The sequence below is a fragment of the Sinocyclocheilus anshuiensis genome, unplaced genomic scaffold, assembly GCF_001515605.1.
Source record: "Sinocyclocheilus anshuiensis isolate Anshui unplaced genomic scaffold, SAMN03320099.WGS_v1.1 scaffold542, whole genome shotgun sequence".
In the NCBI taxonomy this organism is placed as follows: domain Eukaryota; kingdom Metazoa; phylum Chordata; class Actinopteri; order Cypriniformes; family Cyprinidae; genus Sinocyclocheilus; species Sinocyclocheilus anshuiensis.
In genome coordinates, this window is record NW_015547685.1 from 2,252,891 (window position 1) to 2,270,761 (window position 17,871).

At 38.5% G+C, this 17,871-nt stretch overlaps 2 protein-coding genes and 1 pseudogene across 2 annotated transcripts; 1 reads left to right on the plus strand and 2 right to left on the minus strand.

Annotated features, from left to right (window-relative positions):
- Window positions 1-4,203, minus strand: part of LOC107703217 (serine/threonine-protein phosphatase with EF-hands 2-like) — a 17,759-nt pseudogene extending 13,556 nt beyond the window's left edge.
- Window positions 4,204-6,114: 1,911 nt separating this feature from the next.
- Window positions 6,115-9,943, minus strand: LOC107703218 (N-acylethanolamine-hydrolyzing acid amidase-like). The gene is made up of 11 exons (XM_016505769.1): window positions 9,870-9,943; window positions 9,315-9,479; window positions 9,079-9,202; window positions 8,915-9,005; window positions 8,766-8,842; window positions 8,454-8,626; window positions 8,231-8,293; window positions 8,081-8,147; window positions 7,790-7,818; window positions 6,911-6,977; window positions 6,115-6,483 (listed from the first exon to the last, which is right to left on the minus strand). The coding sequence occupies exons 1-11, from the start codon at window positions 9,941-9,943 to the stop codon at window positions 6,418-6,420; spliced, it is 996 nt and encodes a 331-aa protein (XP_016361255.1). The 3' UTR covers window positions 6,115-6,417.
- A 433-nt stretch (window positions 9,944-10,376) lies between these two features.
- On the plus strand, window positions 10,377-15,229 carry LOC107703219 (uncharacterized protein YwnB-like). The gene is made up of 5 exons (XM_016505770.1): window positions 10,377-10,449; window positions 10,540-10,704; window positions 14,504-14,705; window positions 14,821-14,985; window positions 15,198-15,229. Exons 2-5 carry the CDS (start codon window positions 10,570-10,572, stop codon window positions 15,227-15,229), a joined length of 534 nt encoding a protein of 177 aa, XP_016361256.1. The 5' UTR covers window positions 10,377-10,449; window positions 10,540-10,569.
- The last annotated feature ends 2,642 nt before the right edge of the window (window positions 15,230-17,871 follow it).

The window sequence follows — 17,871 nt, forward strand, 5'->3', positions numbered from 1 at the left end:
TGAGGAATTCGGCCAATCACAACGCACTGGATAGCTGGCCAATCAGAGCACACCTCGCTTTTTCAGACCGATGAGCTTTGTAAAAATCGACGCGTTTCAGAAAGGCGGGGCATAGAGGAGAAACAATAATGTACAGTATGTGGAAAATAATGTGTTTTTTTGAACCTTAAACCGCATAAACACATTTCATTACACCAAATACACAAAATAATGTTCTTTTTAGCAGCGTCATATGACCCGCTTTAATGCTCTTCTTTGTAATTGCATTTACATGGATGCATTATTGACATTGATATGCATTAATGAGTTATGGGAAAAATTAGTTTTACTGAGACTCATCATCTTATCCCAGTCATTAACAACAACAATAGTAATAGTAACAATACCAACAATACTAACTAAAAATGTAACAGATGCTCAAATGACAACCACACTGAATAATATAGGCATTAGCTCAATAATACACTCAGAATAGCCTTCAAAAATGTTTGCATTTTACACAGACAACCTTTAAAACCCTTTAAAAAAGTGTGGCACCTAATCTACGTCATCCCTGTTACCTGCATGTCAAAACCTGTTACTCTGAAAAGTACAGGTGCATCTCAATAAATTAGAATGTCGTGGAAAAGTTCATTTATTTCAGTAATTCAACTCAAATTGTTTCAAACTAATTTGTTCATTGCTAGCTAATAGTCAAGGTCACAAAATTACTTGTAGATTTTGATTATATTAAATGTAGGCTAATAAATAATTGTTAAAATGTATACTTTAATAATGGTAACAGTATTGACATTGCATGATGCCCCCCTCAGTCAAACCTCATAAATCATCAAAAATAGAACATTAAGAAGACGAAGAGAGAGAAACATGCTTGTGTTTTAAGTGTTGGAAATCTGGTTGAGAGATGATGTAACCTCCAGGAAGTGATGTCACTTGAATGTACCATTATTTTAAAAGGGTTTTTCGATGAGGGTAACAGGGCTGGCATGAAATCAGGGGACACAGATAAAATTATTTATATTTTATAGAAAAAATGTATACTTATGCCAAAAACATTGCTTAACAATGAGACTGTACTTAGAACAATATGCAAATGTGATTTTTGTGTCATTTTGCCTTCATTTTGCAAATTTAAAGTCCTGCTGAAAAATAAAAATCATAGTGAGGGACAGGCCAAAAACCCTACCCTTAATCAGCATACAATGCCGCCCACTAATATTGGCACCCTTGATAAATATGAGCAAAGGTGGCTGTGAAAATAAATCTGCATCATTTATCTTTTTGATCTTTCATTCAAAAAATTCACAAAATTCTAAACTTACATTAAAGTAAAACAATTGAAAATGGGGGAAACTCACATTATGAAATAAATGTTTTCTTCTATAATGCCTGATGAGTTCGGAGAACACCTGACAAGAGATCAGAGACCATTCCTTCATCCAGAATCTCTCCAGATCCTTCAGAATACCAGCTCCATGTTGGTGCATCTTCTCTTCAGTTCACCACACTCATTTTCTGTAGGGTCCAGGTCAGGGAACTGAGACAGCCAGAGCAGAAGCTTCATTTTGTGCTCAGTGACCTATTTTTGTGTTGATTTTGATGTTTGTTTTGGATTATTGCCCTGATGGAAGATCCAACCATGGTCCATCATAAGATTTCTAACAGAGGCAGTCAGGTTTAGATTTTTTATCTGTTGGTATTTGATAGAATCCATGATGCCATGTATCTGAACAAGACATCCAGGACCTTTGGTAGAAAAATGGGCCCAAAACATTAAAGATCCAGCAGTATATTTAACAGTGGGCATGTGGTACTTTTATCCCTGTTTGCACCAAACCCATCTGGTGGGTTTGCTGCCAGAAAGCTATTTTTTAGTTTCATCTGACCATAGAAGCCAGTCCCATTTGAAGTTCCAGTCGTGTCTGACAACTGAATATGCTGGAGTTTGTTTTTGGATGAGCCAGGAGTTTTTTTCTTGAAACCCATTTGAACAACATGTGGTGATGTAGGGGCTGTTTGACATTTTTTAGGCTTTCTGACCCCAAGATTCAACTAATCTCTGCAATTCTCCAGCTGTGAAACTTGGAGAGCCTTTAGCCACTCAAACTCTCCTCCTCAGCGTGCATTAGGACGATATAGACACACGTCCTCTTCCAAGCAGATTTGTAACATCTTTAGTTGATTGGAAGTTCTTAATAATGCCCTGATAGCGGAACTGGGGATTTTCAATGCTTTAGCTCTTGTCTTACAGCCACTTTCTATTTTGTGAAGCTCAACAATCTTGTTCTGTACATCAGATCTAGATTCTTTGGTTTTACTCCTTGTGATAGATGATTAAGGGAATTTGGCATTTGTGTTTCTTATATTTATAATCCTGTGGAACAGGAAGTCATGGCTGAACAATTTCATGTTCATAATCACCCTGGTGTGCTAAAAAATGTAAATATGAATAGGAATATACTTCAGAGATATTTTACTTAGAAGAATTTCTATGGGTGCCAATAATGGTAGCAAACATGCATTGGAGAAAAACTCAGAGCTGTTATCTTGGGAAAAGGACGTTGCAATAATTGGGTGCCAATAACCGTGGCTAACATGAACTAGAGAAAAACGTTTATTTCATAATGTGAGTTTGCTCCCTTTCCATTGTTTTACTTCAATGAAAGGTTAGAATTTTGTAAATTTGTTGAATGAATGATCAAAAGGATAAACAATGCAGATTTATTTTCACAGCCACCTTTGCTCATATTTACCAAGGGTACCAATATCAGTGTAAATGCTTTTTAAATTATTTAAAATAATATTTAATTGACTTTAATTTGATGTAATTTTGTTGAAAGAATACATAGCATTGTTATGTTTTTAAATCACAAACTTATTTTTTGTTATGTTAATTCTATGTTTGATAGAAGGCACCGATTTCATGGAATGACCCAAATAACTAGAAGTTTGTCGAAGTGCAGAAAACAGTAAAACGATTTGCACTACAAACCAGTGCGTTTATGATTATAATGATTCAAATAATATGATAACAAATACCAGTTTGCAATATCATGCAGCAAAATGGACTGTTTTTGTGCAGGTACAGAATAACTGGAAGCATGACACCGGAAGCCTCGCACATTTAATTTACAAATGGCCGCACCCGCTCTTACGTTAAAAATAGTGTGGAGAATGCATTTCTTACTTTGATCTGGTCTTGTAGGTCTGCGTACTCCATGGACTGGAAGATGTTCCAGGTGTATCTGCGTCTCATTTCCATGCGAGCCGCATACTGTCGGTACCAGCGCTGGATCAGCACCGCAGCCTTTATTGCTTTCAAGAGAATGCGACAGAGGTCAGAAAGGGTTTTTCCCTTTTTCTTTAAATAGATATAATTAAATGGATTTGTTATAAATGCAATAGTTTTCATGTCAGGCTTCTAGAATTACACCCAGTAGAGCATCATTTGAGATATTATTTTACAATTTTACAGTCTCTGCATTGGCTACCTAGTAAGTTCCGTATCAGTTACAAAATATTATTACTTACCTACAAGGCCCTTAATGGTTTAGCTCCTGCGCACCTAACTAGTCTTCTACCACGATACAAATAAACTTTAATTGAATTGAATTATTATTTATACACTAACAAATGGTGTAAGTTTAGTTTAAAACATTTTTTTCTAGTAAATGTCACAAATAATTACAAAGAAACAGCAGTTAACACATTTAGTTAAACATGGAATTTTAAGTAAAAAGACTTAAATAGTAGGCTGTTTTCTTTCTCTTATAAGTTAGACTGTTTTTTTACAGTGTACTGTAAGTCTTAAAAGATGAGTTTTGCTTACTTATGGCCGCTGCAGACATGCATGAAAAAGAAGACATGTTGAGAAAGTTAACAAGTTGCTTATATATTGACATTGCACATAAATAATTGACAACGGTGTTCTAATTTAATAGCTAGGAGATATAAATAAGGTTTTACACAAGCTTTGCTGGACTGGTTAAAACTCACCTGGGATGGCATTTCCATCTGTTTTAGGAAGAAATAATTTAGGTCAAGTTATATTCACACTAAATAGTCTCTGAATAAACAGAACTCACACATACATACATATATTCTTTGACTTACTCTAGCCATTCATATAAATGTTATTGTAAACATTTTACCTTTATCAAATCTTCTATTGAATTCACTGGTTTTTGTGACGACACACCCCATGGCTTCTCCTGAAGGTAGAAAATGTGAGTCTAGTCAGTATAACAAGCACTTTTATTAAGTACTTGTATGACACTTTATGAATCATGCACAATGATTCGTATTTTATATATTTATTTAATACAAATCACATTACAAAAGTGCACGTTTTTAAATGTTTAAGAAACCATTGTACCAAAAAAAAAAAACGTAATTCAGTAATACACAATTTATACAATACATTAGTAATATGATATATTATTATATACTACAATTCAGACCAAAAAAATCTACTCTAGTAAATCATATCACAGATTAGATGATAATAAAAAATACTGTACAAAATTTTCAAGCTTTTGGCATGAAAACAGGCTACACCATGTCATGTTGTTGCACACGTTAATGAGATCCAGAGAGTGAGTTAATCTGGCTTCATTGCTCTCTTGCACTGGCCTCAATCTTCCTTACAGAGCAGACGACGTCAACACACACCTGTGACTCTGTGAAAGACCACAAGCTTCAAACTCCCAATGATGGCCCTGCTTCACTCTAAATATCTTCTGTTATTCATTAAAATAGTTTAATTTTAAGAACATGAGTAACTATCTCACAATTTTTAAAAACAAGAGAAAAAAAGAGTCAGAGATGAATGGAGGGTATTTTAAGTATTTTTTTTATGGACTATGGATTTATAGACTTCGTTTGTAAGGAAGGTTATTCATTAGCTCACCAGACATCAGAATTATCTAGTGTAACAGACATGCTCGTTTTGAGGTTAAATTTCTTAAGAGAGCTGTTGACAAAAGCTCATGTGACATGTGCTTTGAATCTTGCTCACAGTACAGTGGAATAAGACTGCTACTAAATATTCTATGAATTATACAAAATGAATATTTTATTCTTTGTAGACATATTTATAACATAATTTAACCCATACTAAATCTTGCCTATTTAAAAAAAAAAAATGGTTAAAGATTTCATGCCATTATAGATTACCATTAAATTAGTTTTAGTACTTAGTATCTTTTCTGTGTATTTCCTTGAATTGAATTGATGTGTAAATAGTGTCAGCAAAATTCTGTCTTTAATAGTCCAAACCGTAAAAGGTTACAGCCAGAGATGACAAATCAAGGTGGGTAAATCTCACCTGGAGAGTTTCTCTTTAATCAAGGAAATCCCAGAAGATTTATTTCCACAACATATCACCCAAAGGAATGTATCCGCCTGGTGTACCCCATCGGTGCTTGAGTTAGTCAATGCTAATAGTAGAAATAGTAGAAATGGAAATAAATCAGCTTGTGAGGACACAAAGAAAGCATAGTCACACGCTTCCCCATGTCTCCCGAGAAACCTTCAATGTCCTGAGCGAAAATCCACTATTTTCATTCAAAAATAAGAGAAGACCTTGTGTCAAACTACCGAGGCCTTCAGTAGGTGTGTTTGTTTCTCTGCATTTTAACAGTCTTCATCTGTGTAGCTGAATTAAGTGAACAAGCGCTGAAGGGATTAGGGTAATAGCTTGATGCGACTTGACTGGACTTTGTATAGGAAATGGTACTTTCAAAGGAAGCAGATGGAGAAGTCTGGAGGATATTGCTGTGTATAGTACAGCATATGTAATAAATCCAAAATAAAAAATAATTTGAGGGGAGAGCATTTCTTTGAATGATTTTGACATGTGCACGAGATCCAGAAAGCCCTCAATAATTACAATGAACACTTATTTTAATATAGAGGTCTGGGAAGGAGATCTGTTATAAAGAAAAATCAGATCTACATTCAGTTCAATTCAGTACAGTCAGTTTATTTGTGTATTGCATGTATAAAAGGGAGAATCCATCATACATGCTTTTAACGTATAAGCCATGTTTTATAAACATTTAATATTGCATGCAATAATATATTACAGAAGTATACATTTGTGTGTTGACAAAACAGAGCAAAAGCTGTGTTATTTCTAAAATGTAAGTCACTTAATATTAACTTCTTGTTTATTGAACAGTTATTAAAATCAGTGATATATTTGCAGTCATGCTGGAATTCTTTCCAAATACACCTATTTAAGTAATTTGATGAAAAATATATACCTTTCCTATTGCAATAGGCTATAGGCTATATCACAGAAAAATGTCAGTTTTTTTCCAATATCGAGCAGCCCTACTTTTCAGATATTAAAATACAACTCATTTCCATTGTCAAAATGCAGAAGAGAAGCAGAATTTGTTGGGCAGTTCAGAACTAAGCTGGGTAAAAATTCTGGCTGAGCTGGTCAAGAGAACGGCTCATTCCATCACACACACACATCTGTGAACAGAAAGGAAAGACCATTAACTGTATTTATGAAGAAAATCTAAAAAAGATAATGTCATTAAGACAGAACAGTCACAGTTCCTTCACTAATGACTGCAAGAGACAGAAGTTTCCAAAGCATAGAAAAGACATCCGACCTAGTTATTCACACCAATTCCTGTGCTTGCTCCTTGCAACAGCTGACAGACTGATGTTAACTGAGTGTGACAAAATCCCTTAATGCCAAAATGATATTAGAGAAGCTATAGCAACCTCTTTCATTAGGACAGAAATGTTGTTTCAATTCAACAAAAACACTTATGTTACCAAACCAGACAATTAGACTTCATGAAAGGTTACCACATGACATGATGGTGGGGATCATATGTAAAGTGAGTAGGTAAGTGAGTAGTAAGTAAGTAGTGTTATGGCTTGTTCTTACATCTCTGACAACTGTTGTGTACTTCTCAGGAGTGCCGGCACTCATGACGGTTGTATAAACAGTGATCCTGGAAGGAAGATCATACTCGCATTAAAAAGCTTTATTACATAAAGTGAGCTGAAGACACCTCTTTCACAAACACTTAACCACCCCAAAACCTTAAACTAATGCACATACATCAGTGTTCAAACTGTACTAAAGCTCTTGGGGGTCCCATGTTTTTCTAACCTTACAGTGGTACTTACATTTGTTCAATATATTCAATTACATTAATGCAACATTACCATTCAAATGAAACCAGTACCAACAAAAACATCTATGCACTGGAGAGGTGGCAAAGATTAAATAGTTGTTAAGGAAATAGAACAAAATAGACAATATTGTTTCTCAAATGTAGGTCACTTCAAATTAGTTTCTTGTTTACAGAAAAGTTGTATAAAACCACTATCACATTTACATTCATGCTGATTTTCAGGAAAAATAGTACTCCGATACATAAATAGATATATAGATGAGTTAAGAATCATTGTTGAGTTGTTGGGTGCCAGACATGAAAGAGGGTGAGAGTTCAACAGAGATCAGTGCTTGGACTGTTCTGATTTACAGCTGAGTGGCTTAAACAGTTGAGTCTCTGTGAAGCTGTAAGTGTGAATAGTAGTGTGAAAAGTCTTCACATGACTGGTTTCTTCAAACTCTCCAGGAAAATCCTAAATTCTGCACTGCATGGTTAGATTCTAATATTATAACTTCAATGAGGAAGTAGGATTAGATTTGTACTACTGGTTACCACATACGAGAAATGAGCACTCTATATGAGGCCGTTACACAACCATAAAATATCATGTGATAGGTGAAATGCTGCATTACTGTCCTCCTTACCAATTACATACTGGATTCATGGATAAAACCTGTAACAATGAAAATGAATTAGTCAATAAATTATGTAATAGGAGTGCATGCTTTCTCAAACAGAAGGGAAATCTCATTAAAGAAAAATCTTCAGTCCTTTTTTAATATCCAAATCCAGAAATTACTTGTATACTGAAAACATTTAAAATTACGATAATAACATACAAAAACACATTTTGTAGTACATTAACAATGTGGGACAGAAATAAATGCCATAATCTATGACAATAATAGGCAGCCAAAATGGATTTGCTCATATACCTTATACAGAGAATCCATACTAATATGGTTTTGACCAGTGGCATTCAATGCTTTCATGGCCACATCTCTGTAAAAAAGACTAGGAGATGTTAAAAACAATCACACATTTGTGCTCTCATGTTATTGATAAAAAATGTATTGTGTGCTTACCTTCGGTCATCCTGTTTAGGGGCGGGAAGCCAGTGGTCATAATTGGTTTCAACTCTATACCAGCTAAAATAAGCAACAGTAAAAATCACAGGTTTAGTAATGTAAAAACCTTCAGGAAAACACTAGCATTATACGAATGACAGCCTATTGTTGCATTGTCATCACTTTTTGTCTTTCATTACATTTAAATTTTTGTCATTTAAAAATGATGGTTTGTGCATACTTTCCGTGAAGTGGATCCAGAGGCCAGATGTCAGCTGACCCGCTCCGGTCTCTGGTGATGACCACACCCTCACCGGCATGAACACCACCCAAAATGTAATAGACATCTGTGATGATCGGCACCTTGGCCAGTCTCACTACTGCATCCTGGAAATCCACAGCTGCTTCAAGAGTCTAAAGAGAATCAGAAATATACAGATTTATTTCATGCAAAAGTCTCTTAACAGCCAAATAGTAATTATTGCACCAGTAAGTAAATGTACTTTGATATACTGAATTTTATTTGTAATTTTATATACATTTGTTCTCTCACCTCTCGCACTAACCAGCTAACTGGAGAACTTTTTAATAAAACTGCTGAAATTACATTCTCCCACCAATGTCCCTTATCTGTAGAAATATAGATGTAAATTAAAACCACACAAAATCCACTAGACAATCTCTTTTTAAAAATCAACCTACTGCGTTCGTTGCCAGACACTGTAAACTTGTTGGGGCTTTGTCCTGTCCACAGCCCAACATAACCAGCAAAACTGGTTCCTCTGTATGCCACCTAGAGAGAAACTTCTTTCAGATTCAAGAGTATAATGTAATGTAATATAGTATTATATAATAATCACTATTACCTTTCCATTTTTAATAAAAAGTATGTCTAGAGTAAGATTTCTGAGCACACCGTGGGGATAATCCAGGTTTCTGCCATGGTAAATATTGCCCTTTGAATCCTGAGTTACAATACTGGTGCAAAAGCTGAAAAAAGCAAAGCAGCCACAATGAATGTTGAAAAAAGTTGACAACTAAAACACTTCAAGAGAGGTACTGTACCAAAAAGTGCAGAAGAACAGTCAACAGCTATACTTACGCAGATACTTCATAGGCAAAGTTCAACAGCACAATATCTACAATGTCAGTGCCATAGAAGGATGCCATGCCCTGTATTTCTCCAGCATAGGGCTGTGGGATATATTTCTCCAGAGCCTTCACTATAGGTTTAACTGCTTCATGAACCCATTTGGGAACAGTTGAGCTGCAAAAGAGGGTGTTTAATATGGAGCCAGATCAGTCTCAAAAATAATACATTTACAAAATACAATTCATAAATGTGCTGTGGATCAGTGATGACAAACAATGACTAAATGTAGATGTACAAAGTTCAAGAACATGATTTATTAAAAAAAGATGGGGGTTATCAGCAGCGCTTTATTTTTTATCACGTGCATTGTAAACTTAAACATTTGGTGATATTCTGTGATTTTGATGGGCTCTTGCATTGACACAGTGCGCTAGATGACATGCGTTATGTCACTGTTTTCTTAGGTGTTTTGTGTGTTGACGACAGGATTAAATGCTTCATTTGGTGATGCTCACATGCTTCAGATCATTTACAAATATCTTCCCTAGGCTAAAAAAAACACACTTTCGGTTTGGATGTGTCCGCAGAGGCATTATGTTGTTGTCGTTGAGGAGGAGTCGTGCAATAACAAATGTCATTTCCGGACATTTGGTAAGTGAGTGAGTGACGTGACATGTGGCCAAGTATGGTTACCCATACTAGGAATTAGTGCTCTGCATTTACCCATCCAAAGTGCACACACACAGCAGTGAACACACACACACCGTGAACACACACCCGGAGCAGTGGGCAGCCATTTATGCTGCGGCGCCCGGGGAGCAGTTGGGGGTTCGGTGCCTTGCTCAAGGGCACCTCAGTCGTGGTATTGAAGGTGGGAGAGAGTGCTCTACATTCACTCCCCCCACCTACAATCCCTGCCAGTACAAGACTCGAACTCGCAACCTTTAGGTTACGAGTCCGACTCTCTAACCATTAGGCCACGACTTCCCCCAAATATATATCACGAAATATATATAAATAAATATATATCACCAAATATATATACCCCTTATATCACGACTGCTTGTGATATAAGCAGGTTATATCACAAGCAGAAGATAGTTCAAACAAAACTAACTTTTCGCGACGTTATACGCAAATTCCTGTAAGAAACCCTATTCGTATTTTAGCCCTTTCTCTGGGGTTTTGTGCAAACGATTGTGACTATGTTATGGCAGCACATTTTCTTGTTTAGCAGGAATAGAAGGTTTTGTCCGGATTAATCATGAAGATTGCAGTAGTTGGCGCGACTGGTCAAACCGGGCAGCAGCTGGTGAATCAGACTCTTCAGCAAGGACACTCCGTCACTGCCCTCGTCAGAAACCCGGGAAAACTGATGGTAACGCACGAGAACCTCAAGGTAAATATTAGTAGGAAAATTTATGCTCAAAGTCATATATTGTTATTCTTTTTGAAAATGCATGGTGAAATTATGAAATACTTAAATTTATACTGTTACATTGTACATGAATTTGCTCCCAGGTGTAATGGGTTGGACTGCAGATTCACAATAACATAGGCTATGCATCTAAATTCATTTTTCCAAGGTCCTTCATGACAAAATGAAAATTTTTTTTTTGAAGTATGAGTATAATAGTCTGAGCTATTCATTAGCTCTTATTTTCTTTCTTATCTAGTTGACTCAAGTCTGCACAATGCTTAAATGACTATTTAGTTTAGGATTGGAATAAAATGAAAGAGTTCTTAATCACCAAGTTGAAAATGTTAACGTTTTAATGCATAACATATATGCAAGTTTTTGTTTTATGTTTTATTTTAGTTGTTATATGAGTTTTTGTACAGTGTCACCGAGGAAGACGGCTAAAATTTAGCGTAACGGTCACAAGGGTGGCATAAAATCTTAATGTGTGTCATTTATGGGCTGATATCATCACGTGATTTGCTTGCCCCACATTTTTGTGCAGGAAGTAAAGATTTTGAAGGACAGTTATACAGTTACAGTAATGCCAAATAATGATATGTGGCAGTGCAATGTAGATAATGTTTAACGTGTTCCAGTTGTAACCTTTTGTGCGTTATGGAAGAAAGAAACACACTGATGCAGGTTACCATCAACGAATGTATTAGTGTTAAAGGAAGGTGCAACAAAACGATAGATAGTACAATGTGTTTTTCCCAGCATATACACAGGAGTTCAGGGGCAGAGGAAACTGTACTCGGTTACTAACGTAACCTCGGTTCCCTGCGATACGGGAACGAGTACTGCGTCGCTAGACGCTACGGGAAACTCCTTTTCTCCGATTTACTGAAGCCTTTTTTTTCAATCACAGCAGTACATCTGCACTGCCATTGTTTCAGAAATGAACCAATGACGGCGCAGCAGAGCTGCACGAGCCTATGGCGAAGCAGCGCGCCCGAGCCCGCCAAAATGGGCGGGGCATCTGGCTATATAAGCAGGTGCTCGGCATAGGATCACTGATTCATATCGACTGAAGCGACTTGAGTTGTGCCGCATCATAGCGCGGCTAGCTACGCAGTACGTTCCGAGTACGTTCCCTTTCGATACTTCACTTCGTACTGCATCGCTAGACGCTACGGGAACCTATTCAATCACACCGTGCTATGGTAGATGAGCGACTTATAAGTAATTGTCCAGGGCGTCCGGAAGGGGGCCCTGTAGATCAACTACAATAAAGTAGGCCATAGCCAGAGACCCGGATTCTTTTCGGGGTCAAGAGGAGGCAAAGAAATGGGCTAACTCATAGAGGTCGAGCCCGGCCTTACATAATCGTTCTTAGAGCTTCGCACAGCCTCGGAACTAGATAGGGCCGAGAGCGTGCCGGAAGCTAAGCCCAGACGTGGGAACTTCAGTCAAACCCAGCAAGGATTAAATCCAGCCTTAGGGCGGGGATATGGTTCCTGGAGCGTTTTGAGCTCAGAGAGACAGTTAAGCAGAAAGGATCTGAGCCTGCAAAGCAGGGACGTCTAGGCTGTAGAACCTGACAAAGGTGGACAGCGAGGACCAGCCGGCCGCTGCACAAATTTCTGCAATGGACACACCACTGGACCATGCCCAGGATGAGGCCATGCCTCTGGCGGGACGATTTCTATGGCCCATTTCGCCAGCAGCACAGCCACCTCGGAACGAAGAACGCTCGCGTTCGTGTTCCCTACTAAGGTGGGGATCACACCGCAGAAGCACGGGGGCTCTCGGCCCTCGTGGCAAGGGGTTGAATTGGTTCGGGCGGCGGGTCGCTGTGAAGGGACCCGAGGCTCGCCGTGTTTGGAAGAGGAAATTTGCTCTCTTTTTGGGTATGTTTGTGTTTTATTTTGTCCGTTATCACAACGGTTGTGCATTTTGGCGCTGGAACGGGCCCTTTGCATGCAGTAAACACATTTTTTTCCAGCACCCGGAACTGGACGGGGCGACTAGGAATACATACGAGGCAGTTTGGGGGGTGGTCCGGCCACAGTGAGACGCTCGGCGAACCCTTCCACAGCAGGTCCGAAAAGGCCAGTGGGGGTGACCGGGGAGTCAAGGAAGATGGTTTTATCCGCTTCTTTGATCTCTGTCAAATTCAGCCACAAGTGGCGTTCCAGCACCACCAGGCTGGCCATCGACCTCCCAATGGCCTGTGCAGTCGTCTTTGTGGCGCGCAGGGCCAAATCGGTGGCGCTGCGCAGCTCTCTGAACGCTGCAGAATGTTCTGGCCCAGACTCATCCATGGCACGAAGGAGCTTCGCCTGGTACACTTGGAGCACCGCCATAGAGTGTAACGCAGACGCAGCCTGGCCGGCCGAGTGGCTGTTGAGTCGGCGCCGGCTTGGGGCGACTGGCAGCAGCTGCAGAACTGGAACGCTTTGGCAGGAAGTGTCGCATGGCTTGGGATGACTTCTGTGCAGCCGTGAAACGCTCGGCAAACCCTTCCACAGCTGGTCCAAAAAGGCCAGTGGGGGTGACCGGGGAGTCAAGGAAGATGGTTTTATCCGCTTCTTTGATCTCCGTCAAATTCAGCAATAAGTGGCATTCCAGCACCACCAGGCTGGCCATCGACCTCCCAATGGCCTGTGCACCCAAACGAAACCAGGTCACTTGCGATGGCAGAGGGGCGCTGGTGTGGATAGGAGAACGAGATGGGGGAAACCTCTCTTTGTGGAGAGAGTGAGGTACGCGAGCCTTGAGCCGACGTAAGCTCACTCATATCCGAGCGCTGTGATCCTCTACCCCGCTGTTTTTTCCTCACAGGTTCCTGGGAGGAAGGAAACGGGGGGGCGCGAGGGGTGGGGTCGCTCTCTGAAAAGAAAGCTATCCGCGAGCGCAAAGAGGCGAGACTCGTGCTCTCGCAGTGGGAGCATGACGTCTCAGTGAGCGCGGCTTCTGCATGGGATTTCCCCAGACATCGCACGCATTCACTGTGCCCGTCATCAGCGTGCAGTGGTGTACTGCACGAGCCACAGCCGTGGCGCGACATTTGCAACAACGTCGCAGGAAATTTGCTCAGTTACCTCAAGCAGGAAAGCGTCAACACAGGCGCTCTGCAGCCGGCTCGTGAGCGAAGCGCTGACTGGGGCTGCCTTTGAGAGCGACGCGGGAACAGAGCTGCTTGAAGCGGCGATCTGATCCGATGCTGCAAGGCGGCGCGCTGATCAGTGCTGCTTAAGAGCGGCGAGCTGCAAGCGGTGAGCAGAGAGCAGAGGCAGTGAGCTGATCTTGCTGCTGCAGAACGGCGGCTGGATCAGCTTGCTGGCGAAGGCTTCAAATCTCGTAGACTCAGTGAAGAGCAGTAGATGTCGTAGCTGAAGGAGAAAGAATCAGTGATCCTATGCCGAGCACCTGCTTATATAGCCAGATGCCCCGCCCATTTTGGCGGGCTCGGGCGCGCTGCTTCGCCATAGGCTCGTGCAGCTCTGCTGCGCCGTCATTGGTTCATTTCTGAAACAATGGCACTGCTGTGATTGAAAAAAAGGCTTCAGTAAATCGGAGAAAAGGAGTTTCCCGTAGCGTCTAGCGATGCAGTACGAAGTGAAGTATCGAAAGGGAACCCGAATCAGGTCTTAAAGGGACAAACACCCAGATCATTACACAGTCCAGATGATGCACATTTTATCTCTTAGATTTTCAGTATTCACTTAGTAGCTACCACTAGCATGCAGCCTCATAACCTTGTACTGTTTAACCGCATGCCTTCGTGTGATAGGTGGTTGAAGCAGACATTTTCTCAGAACACAGCCTGAAACTGCACTTCAAAGGTCAGGATGCTGTGTTGTCCTGTCTTGGCTTTCCAATCTCATTTGTTTATGGAGTCACTGGCTACACTCAGTCTATGAAGGCAGCATTAAATGCTATGCATGAAGTCAAAGTCAATCAAATCATCACCATGACCTCATGGTACACTGACCGTAAGTGCCGTTATTATGGATAGGCATACAAAATCGAAAGGTCTTTACCTCACAGTATTTTTGGTCTCATCATTTGTCTGATGTAGTAATTGGATTGCTATGACACTCTTCACAGCAAATTCAGGCTCCAATTCTTCCTTTCCCATCCGCTTCATGTTGCTTCCCATGATCAGAAGTGTTCTGAACAACATGTATGAAATGGAAAGCTTTCTTAAGCAGACTGACGACATCAACTGGACTGTTGTCCGGCCGCCTAGTCTCAAGAATACACCAACAACAGGTGAGATTTATTAATAAAACATCCGATTAAATTTTAATACATATTTTATTTTTTTCATATTAGGTAAAATATAATACATTTGAGTGCTTATGCAAAATGCTTAATAACAAATAAATCATTATTGGAAGTTTGCTTTTGCTGCAAAGCCATATAGATTACTACAAATTTGAGTACTTTTACATTTGTGGTAATTTGTCTTGTTGTTTTCAAAGTTTTCAAAGCTGTTGCCATCATCACCAAATGAGTTTGCACTTCACTTTTATCATTACATTTATATCATTTGCCAAAGAGCATTTAATTGTTTCATTCAAATTGATAAAACATTTTACATTTGAACTTACAGTACTTATTCAGTACGTCTGGCTTTATGTCACACAAAGCAGTTTGCAAAGATGGTCAGACTAGCAAATAATATGCTACTAAAATGTTTGCCATATACATATATTTTTCATTACTACTTTAGTTTTAAAAGGATTTTAAGGGGTTTCGCAATACCAAAGAAAGATTAGGAGAATTACAAGAAAATATCATTCATAAAACCTTTTGTTGCCCATTGTTTGGGACATTTTGTGATGGGTATTAAAATGAAAATAAAGAGCAAAGAAATGGCAATTAGCTGCATGTGCTATTTTCTTCTTAGATATACTGTATATGAAATGTGAAGTTAAATGTAAACAGCCGTAGTTTTAACAAGGAGACTTACTCATTTATAATCATTATTAGTTTACTAATATCAAGCCTTCATGCACATTTGTTTATGTTGATTTCCTGCATAACACAAAACAAATCAATCCCTATCTCTTGTTGTGATGTCCTTTCCAACTTGTCTTATTAAGATTTTCCACAATATATTACTGAAAAAACATTACAAACATCATTAGGAAAAGTTTCTTGACCTTCTAAGCTATAATCTTGTCTAACAGTATATTTTGCATGCACTTCAGAAGGTCTGTTGTTACTGATTTTTGTTTTATTTTTTTTACTTTTTTGAATATTATGTATTACATATCTATAGACATTTTTACAATACACTATATTCAGATTTTACAGTTTATATGGATTTTTTGCAGTTGCACTACATGAATATGTGGATGTTCAGGTTAAAAGTATAGCTATATTTGAATGTTAAATAGTATATCAGCACACAGATTTTGGCCTACCATTAAGCATATAGTTGTAATCTATGTATAAAAATGTAAAAATGCTCTAGAGCATTAGAGAGGACCTGTAGTTCCTTACACAAACCACTAGAAGGCTCTTCACTGTGCTAGAAGCCACTGGATGTACTGGCTTGCATTTGGTGAAACAGCCAGTTCAGCATGGACACACAGATATCCGATTTTTGGAACCAAATACTTGTTGAATGATGACCTTATCTGCCATTATTACTGGTTGTTTGTTGTTGAGCAAGTGAATTAATTAAATTGTTCTTTAAGATGCAGTGTGCTATGAACTTTATGCAACTGGTGTGAATCGAGTGTCTTATGACCACATGAGCGCAGTGTTGCACTGTTTTTAACCCTTTAAGACTCGTGTAAGACTTGATTCAGTAAATAGGTATGTGGTCATTTTGTAAGTAAATGAGCTAAATCCAAAACCAATGAAAGTCATTTTTGGGGACAAAGTTTTTAAGCTGGTCAGGCTATGTTGCAAGAGTTAAAGGCAACCAGCTCACTCCCATGAGGGGACATTCCAGAGCCAGTCTGATCAGTTACTAAAACTGCTCGGGTCAGACGGATGAAATACACAACCTTTGAGCTAATTTGTATTATATTAGTATTAAATTCATTTAGAGCACAAAGACGTAAGACAGTGAGAATGGATGTAGTTGATTCTTGTGTTTAGATCAAAGTCCAGATGTCATCTACTGGCTAGAGATTATAGTGAAGGAAAATGGTTAATTTCCAGCACTTTTATTACAGGTGAAGTTATGCAAGGTGAACTGATGACTTCATTTGATTGGACTTTGTCCTTAATGGACAGATATCATGTTTGATAATCAGAAGAGCAATGACCAGGCTGTTGAGAAAAATTATTAATGTGATGAATTAATGTTGAATAGATAGGTTGACTAATTGGGGGACATGAGAATTATTTACATTTACATATAAAAAATATTGAGGGAAAAAATAAGGTTACTAAAGCACAATACCATTCCCAAGTCTTACAGCACATTATTAAATTTTGAAAGTTTATTATTTTATTTACCAGCCAGGGAAATGTATATTGTTCTGAATATTTGAATAATTCTTTTGAAAAGAATATTAAAATATTGTTGCCAGGTACAAAATTATAATTTGATAAAAAAAATAAATTAAAATGTTTAGCTTAAAAAGTGCTTGGATGCTTTTGCCATGTGCATCTGATGGGCCCTTTCTAAATAAATGGTCACATGACAAACATTATGCACTAATACACATCTTACTCAGCTTTTTAAGGACAGCTTTGGCGATTCCCTTTTGCACTGAGATTTCCAAAGTGTTTTTACATTTACATTTATTAATTTAGCAGACACTTTTATCCAAGGTGTCTTAAAAATTAGGAATGCATCAAGTGATTCATCTTAAAGAGGCAATAAACACAAATATTAAATATTAATATCAGATTAATGAACTGTGAAAAGAAGATTTTTTTCTTTTTCAGCTGAATGTAGTTAGGTAGTTACATAAAAATAAGAATGCTGTACATACTATAGGCAGAATAATGCCTACGAGTTGAAAATGTACTTAGATGTCATTGTATATACTAAAATCGAATCTCTCAGCTACTTCACATATCGTCTGTATCAGAAGAAATACTTACAGTTCATTGGCTTCTACAGCTGCATGTAACACCAGACATGTTCAATTATTATAAAAGAACTTCCAACAATTGGTAATGCAGAAC

Coding starts and splice junctions, on each gene's coding strand:
- LOC107703218 (XM_016505769.1), bottom strand. CDS start 9,943: ATGACATTTGTTATTGCACGACTCCTCCTCAACGACAACAACATAATG. Junction 9,006..9,078: donor TTTTTATTAAAAATGGAAAG/GTAATAGTGATT, acceptor GTTTCTCTCTAG/GTGGCATACAGAGGAACCAG. Junction 8,843..8,914: donor AGTGTCTGGCAACGAACGCA/GTAGGTTGATTT, acceptor ATATTTCTACAG/ATAAGGGACATTGGTGGGAG.
- LOC107703219 (XM_016505770.1), top strand. CDS start 10,570: ATGAAGATTGCAGTAGTTGGCGCGACTGGTCAAACCGGGCAGCAGCTG. Junction 14,706..14,820: donor GACCTCATGGTACACTGACC/GTAAGTGCCGTT, acceptor CACTCTTCACAG/CAAATTCAGGCTCCAATTCT. Junction 14,986..15,197: donor CAAGAATACACCAACAACAG/GTGAGATTTATT, acceptor TTGTTTTCAAAG/TTTTCAAAGCTGTTGCCATC.